The sequence below is a fragment of the Apis dorsata genome, unplaced genomic scaffold (assembly GCF_000469605.1).
Source record: "Apis dorsata unplaced genomic scaffold, Apis dorsata 1.3 scaffold_741, whole genome shotgun sequence".
NCBI classification, from domain to species: domain Eukaryota; kingdom Metazoa; phylum Arthropoda; class Insecta; order Hymenoptera; family Apidae; genus Apis; species Apis dorsata.
The window spans coordinates 337,028-343,895 of record NW_006263902.1 but is presented as its reverse complement, the minus strand read 5'-3'; the positions used below and the strand labels follow the sequence as shown (position 1 = coordinate 343,895).

Genomic DNA, 6,868 nt, shown 5'->3' with positions numbered 1-6,868 from the left:
CTTTAAAAATTATTCACAAATATTTACAAATATATACTTTAAGAAATATAATTCATTTTGTGATATAGCCTCAATTTTAATACATTATGTACTCAAACATAATTTTATGTCAATATTATTATGAAATGAAAAAAAAATCGCTGCCTTATCTACATATCAAATTGCTGAATTTATTTTATTATAAAATAAAAAAAATATAGAAATCAATTTAAAATTCATGATCGTCATTTCATATATAATTATATATATATATATAGCATTATATAATATAATATAGCATTATAAATTTAAAAAATTTATCTTGTTATCAAGTTATATATAAAAAGGATGTGTAAAAAGGATGAAATCTTTATCTTTTCCAATTTTTTTTTTTAAATTTACATTAAAATAAATGTTAAGAATTAATAGCATGAATACTCTACATGTACACTATTATCCAGAATTCACAAACAATAAAAAATTTCAAATAAAAATATAAAAAGTTATATATTAAATTTATTTATTATAATCAAATTTTCTTCGATAATAAAATAAAATAAAACGAAAAAGAAAATGATAAAATCTTAAATCAATATAAGAAAATTTTTCTTTGCTTAAAATAGTTATCAATGTCACTAAATATTTATTATAACATTTTTTATAATTTATTATATTTTTATACTATTTGCAAAAGATTTTTTTTTATATAACTATTTCTATATAACTTTTGAACAATAGTGTATATATTTTTTTTTAGAATTTTATTAATTAATTTGTGTGTGTTGCAAGATAAAGTTGAAAATCGCTGTTAACATTGGTCTACAAAATTTTTATTTTCTTTTTATTATATAATATTTTAATTATATTTTTTATGCTAGATTCAAACATACAATCTATTTATTTATATTATACATAATTTTTGAATGATCTACAATTTAATATTTATAAATTGTATAATCTTATATGTATTGATAAAGAAAGTTAGCCAAAGTGAAAACAAAAAATGTAAATGAAAAAAATCATATGATATGAATCATCGAAATATTTTATTTTTAATTAGGATCATACGAAGATATTATTTCTTGTGTATCAGAGTGTAAAAAATTTATTGTGTAAAAGTTTCAATATAGTGATGGCATAATAACTATTTTTTTAATTTGATTATTGAGAAATTATTGCAGTGAATAAAACATTAGATTATACAATTCTCTTCTACTTTATTTTTACTCATAACTCATAAAATAATTTTCATGTGTCATATAGATTATAATTTTTTTGATACCAAACGTGTTTCGAATGATATAATTCAAATATGAAAAATATGATAATGATACGAATTTACCATGTATTCTTTTGGAAAATAATTATCATATGAAAGAGATAATAAATACAGCCTTTGAGAAGTTAATTGATCATTTATCTCAAAAAATAAATATTAATTTTTTATAAAATACTTTATATGTTTGTATCTATAGTAAAATGGAACATATATGGAGAGAAAAATGGAAATATTTATTTTAGTGTGTATTTATTTTTTTCTAAATTCATTAGATTAAACAATAAAATATTGTTTGATTGTATATTATATAAAAAAAAAATATATATATTTGTGATTATTAAAGTTCTCTAAAAAATTTGTTTATTTATCTTTGATTTTTTATAGATTTTTTAATTTTAATATTCTCCATATTATATTTTTATTTATATTATTATATACTATTCATATTTAGTTATTTTATATAAATTAATAGTTTTTATTTTAAAAAAATAAAGATTTTGTTTTATTAATTTTAAATAATTTTAAGTGAATATTTCATTTCATACTACAATTTTAGTAAAAAAAAAATTTTAATCATGTTTTCTTTTATAAGTAAATACTTTTTTTAGTTAAATTTTATTTTCTCATAGTCAAAAATTTATTTAAGATTTTTATTCAAAATAAATTATATTATTTTTTTTCTATATTTTTTTTCAGTACAATTCAACAAAAGTGTTTCATTTTGATCAACTTATTTATTAAATTGTAAACAATTTAGATTTGCATTTACGCTTGCACTAAAAAATGTTAAAATGAAACAAAAATAGAATGTTTGGAATGTTTGAATGTTTATAATTTTATTAAAAATAATATTATTTCAATAAAATTTTGTTTATCTTGCAGATAAATGATTATAGTTTTAAATACTACAAGAAAAAATTAAAAAAAAAGGAAGTCTCTAAATTTATTAAAATATAATTGTATTAAAATATGAAATCTTCTTTTTTAGAAACTTCTTTTCATTTTATTTTTTAGACAATAAAGGAAAGATTGAAAATTTAAATGTTACATTTGTTTTCAATTAATATAAACAATATGAAACTTTAAATTTCAACAATTTTTAATTAAGATTTATAAAATCTTATTATTACTACTCCATTATATACTATTCTATTATAGTGATATATGAATAAAATTTGATTCCAAATTGAAATTTAATATCGATAAATATCCAATTAGCGAAACAGATAACAAAAATTTTGTTTACCAATGTCGATATTCATTCTACAAATCATTTATATTTAATAAATTTCACTTACCTCGCAACTCTTCGTACTCATTTAGAAGAACGTATCGCTCATCATGAAGATAGACTGAAATCCAAGAAAAAAAAAAACGAACGATGAGGATGAGGAAAATTTTCCGCGGCAACGAAAGTACATATTTTCGAATGACTTCGAACGGGACGTTTCAAAAGGGACGGTTGCTCACATGGTAAGGAGAGAAGTGGGGTGAGAGGTAGAGCGAAGAAGAAGAGAAGAAGGGAGAGCAAGCAAGAACGAGGAAAGAAAAGAAAGCAGGTAGGCAGGTAGGCAGGTCGGATGAGTCATCATGCTTGGTCGCGTGTGGGGAAGTCGACGGAGGGACGGTGGTCAGGTGTAAAGTCAACGGACTCGAACCCTCTCGTATTCAGGTGCAAGGGACCTGGCTGTTACCTGGCTTTTTCCTCGATCGATTCCGAAACATATCGATTCGACCGAGTTTCAAGCAAAGGAGAAAAATTGTCGTTGCTCACCTTGACAATCGGAGAAGCACTCTTGGGGCAAATAGTTGCGAGCGGTCTTGTTACAGATGGAGGAACACGGTTTGCAACTTTTGTCGTAGCTACTGCAATACTCGATGGTGGAGCAATGTTTTTCACCACATTTCACTCCATCGTGATTCAACGCGGCGGTCGTGCTGCCGATCACCAACAGCACTATGACGAACAATGTCATCATCGTCGAATCCATCCTCGTATCGTGACACGGTATGCGCTATCGTCTCCTACGACGAATACGATTCGAAGTCAACGATGTTCGAAAAAACCATCTTGAGTTGGAAACATACTCGTCCTGGAAAAGCAAGTATGCGTTTCGAAAATTCTAAAACTGATATACACATATATAAAAGTATTTGAATATTTGAATAAAAGTATCGAACGATCAAAAAAATATGTATTAAACTCAAGTTTCGAAAGTAATGTTTTAATAATTATTTTAAACAATATAAGATCTTGATTATAGAATCTAAACATTAATCATATTCGATATTTATAATTTGAAATAAATAAAAAAAACAAAATATCATTTAAAACAGAATATTATTTATTATTAAAATGTTTGAGCATAAACGTCATACATATATTATTTAAATATGCAGTATATTGTTTTATATATTGGAGTATATGTTTTCATTACAAAAGCATATCTTCACAATGAACTGAATGAATCACTAACTTGACATTACTTTGATATCTTTGTTGTATGTTACAATATTACCTTCAAAATTTAAGTTAATAAATATATATATATATATATACATATATATATTTATCATTCGATGTTGAGTAACAAGTGTTTTCGTATACATGTGTAATATTTTTGTTCGATTGCGCGATAGAAAAGATCGGTGGTTACAGACGCGAGAGGGAAACGAGGCGAACGCGTAGCGTGACTCATCGGTGGTATCGCGGAGAACGACCACAGTTCGAAACGCGATCGTCGGCTCGCCGACCGATTCGACCTCGTGGAGTTTCGATCGCCTCGCGCCACGCCGCGCCGCGTGGAAATTCCAAAACGTCACTCTACTCGCTTGCGGGAGTCCACACTCCTTCGATGTCCATGTTCCTACCGAATGGAATACCTCGATCCATCGTCGTCCGACTATGGATGGCGTAATGCTGGACGCAGGAAAAGGGAGAGGGAGAAAGAGAGAGAAAAGGACGGAAAGAAAGAGAGAGAAAGAGAGAGAGCAGTCAGGACGAAGAAAAGAGAAGGGAAGGGGAACCGGTCGGTCGTACCTGGTACCGTAACGTGGGTGCACGAACTCTATTGATGGCGACGACCGAAAGAGAAACGTAACATGGATGAACATCTTGAAATAATCCTGAGAATCGAGTATCTTGACCATTTGTCTACGGATAAAAGTTATAGTCGCTTGAACGATCGACGGGAATGTCACCGAACCGGTTCTCGAGGGCGGCGTCGCTTCAATAAACGTTTTCGCGGCAATAACGAGATTGATTGTTAATTCTCATTTTACATGATGAAATTTAACCGTTTAAAAAAAAAAAAATATTAGCGTACTGATATGTCCATTTTCGATTCAAAAAAGATTTTTCTGTAATTGATCAATCATGATTCGAGCTTCTCGTTCGAGGATTTGCGCATGCGCTGTAGCTACCTGTGATCTTGGACCTCGACAAAACGAGTTGGATCCTCCGACTATGAAAATTCTCTCGGAGCGATTGATCCTTCGAGAATATCGAACGCGCTTTGAATTCGATTGATGCGTAACAGGTGATGCGTGTTCATACAACTTACTTGCTAAAAATTCGTCGAATCGGTGGATAATGTTGTACCCTGAATTGTCGAGATCGAGCCGAATCAATTCGCATTTCGGTAATCGCAACAAGACAATACCGAAAGATTATTCGTTAATTTTGAATTGGGAAACGCGTGACAATGTTCAAAAATGAAAACGCGAGTAAGAAAGAGAGTGAGGTGCCGGAGGGTAAATATCAGACTGCGTCGCGTCGACTGGTCACGGTAAACTGAGGATCGTGGAGCAAACTACGACTCGCACCTGAATTCCACCTCTCCGTACGTTCATCGATCCCCCTTCTCCTTTCCCTCTTTCTCTCTCTCTTCTTGGCCGAAAGACTACGATGCTCCTCCTCCTGCCGTAATACCTGCCGGAATACATTCTCGGCCATTACAGTCGTATCCTACGTACCTGTTGCGAACGGTTACGGTGTTCGATATCGACCTTTGTAGTATTACAACATATCGGGAAGTATATATCAGAGAGACATTTCCAAGAAAATGCATCGGGGGACAAAAAAGAGTTACAAATGGAATCAGGAAAAAAAAGAAAATAAGAACACAATAAACGATTTTCCAGTTATGGATTATATTTTATTGTTCTTCGAATAGATGTCGAGATCTCGAGGATCGCGAATCGACTTTTTTATCCTACTACTTGTTCGTACAAAATATATATTTTATCGTAATTTGCATCGATGATAATCGTCTTAATAATAACGTGACCTCTAACGAATACTCGTTTCTTTCCTTATGCCACTACTGCACCTGATCCTCGCTTCCTTTCAAAAAAATTCGTATCTGTAAATCGATTCGTAACACGATTCAATCAAAGAATTGACCGTGCATCGCTGTGATACATGACTCGAAAAATCGGGATTGATTAACCGCTATCAAAGCCGATTTTTGAAATACCAGTTAATCACGGCGAACGAATCCATTTACGGTTACGCGTGAACGAAATGAGAAGTAGGAAACGAAGATGGGCGTAATATTGCGGTACAAGCCCGCAAAGCTCTGCTCACTTTTCATTACATATCGGTTTCATATACATATCATATCGATTTGTATCATTTCTCTTCTTCTTCTTCTTCTTCTTCTTTTTGTTCTTTTTTTTTCCCTGTTTTTAACAGTGTTAGCCACAAAGAGGCATTCTATCTTTATCTTTCTCTCTCTCTCTTTCTCTCTCTTTCTCTTTCTGTCTGGCTACAGAAAATCCGCGCTACAAATTCCATTTACTGTAGCTGCACAAGCACAAACTCCAGCAACCCGAGCGCGCAGATCGAACGTTCGCGTCACCGGACCTGTTCTCGTTTGCGATTCCGTTCAGTCGAGAAGCGTAGTCGAGGGAACAGTCGGCCGTGACGAGACGCTCTTCGACGCTAGCGGGCCGCTGGAATTCCTATCCTCAGATGCTCTTATGTCCGGCGTTATAAGCAGCAGAAATGGGAGTCGTGGTACCACCTACGTTACTGCTGAGCCGTCGATCGAATTCGATAGGTGATGGTGGTGACCCTCCGCCATCCTCCTGCTGCAACGGTACAGGAACCGGAAGAGGAAGCATCTCGGGAACGCCGTTCTGTACGTAGTGAGTTAGTCGGGTAGGCAAACAACCCGCGTTCAATTGATAGAATTCGATCAGTTGGAGTAAGTCATAGAACCGGGTTATGCCCTTGTCAAGAGTATACAGCCAGCAGTTGCATCGCTCGTCGAAAACCTGAAATCAACTTAGGATGTAATAATCATCAAGATACAGATTATTGCGAGATCAACAAGGAGAAACATATTAGATTTATGATTCTTAACCTATGATCTTCGCGAATACCCAGAGGACTATGAAACTCTTACACGCGCAAGTGAATGACTAAGAGGAAGCACGTGATTTGTTGCTTTATTTACTTATGATAAATTTCTAGTCTAGAATAAACACAAAATCAAAATCTAAAATAAAGTAAAAAAATTTAATACTAAAATTATTTATCTATAATATATATATATATATAAATGATTATAATATATCGAAATATATTAAAATTATATAATATTA

General features: G+C 31.8%; 2 protein-coding genes across 4 annotated transcripts in view; both read right to left on the bottom strand.

The window, feature by feature from the left end:
* The window catches only part of LOC102680220, an 11,269-nt gene extending 6,139 nt beyond the window's left edge, over positions 1 to 5,130 (bottom strand). Inside the window, exons 1-3 of one of the 2 annotated variants that reach the window (XM_006622761.2) lie at positions 4,822 to 5,130; positions 3,033 to 3,351; positions 2,557 to 2,610 (exon numbers count right to left, since the gene is read on the bottom strand). In XM_006622761.2, the coding sequence (XP_006622824.1) occupies positions 2,557 to 2,610; positions 3,033 to 3,249 (271 nt within the window). In that variant the 5' untranslated portion in view covers positions 3,250 to 3,351; positions 4,822 to 5,130. Of the gene's footprint in view, positions 1 to 2,556; positions 2,611 to 3,032; positions 3,352 to 3,777; positions 3,795 to 4,821 lie in introns of those variants that run through there. The other variant, XM_006622762.2, reaches the window with a different exon arrangement.
* Positions 5,131 to 5,463: 333 nt separating this feature from the next.
* The window catches only part of LOC102680485 (growth factor receptor-bound protein 14-like), a 60,212-nt gene continuing 58,807 nt past the window's right edge, over positions 5,464 to 6,868 (bottom strand). For both annotated transcript variants that reach the window (XM_006622764.2, XM_006622765.2), the window contains exon 12: positions 5,464 to 6,538. In XM_006622764.2, coding sequence (XP_006622827.1) covers positions 6,230 to 6,538 — 309 coding nt within the window. In that variant the 3' untranslated portion in view covers positions 5,464 to 6,229. The remainder of the gene's footprint in view (positions 6,539 to 6,868) is intronic.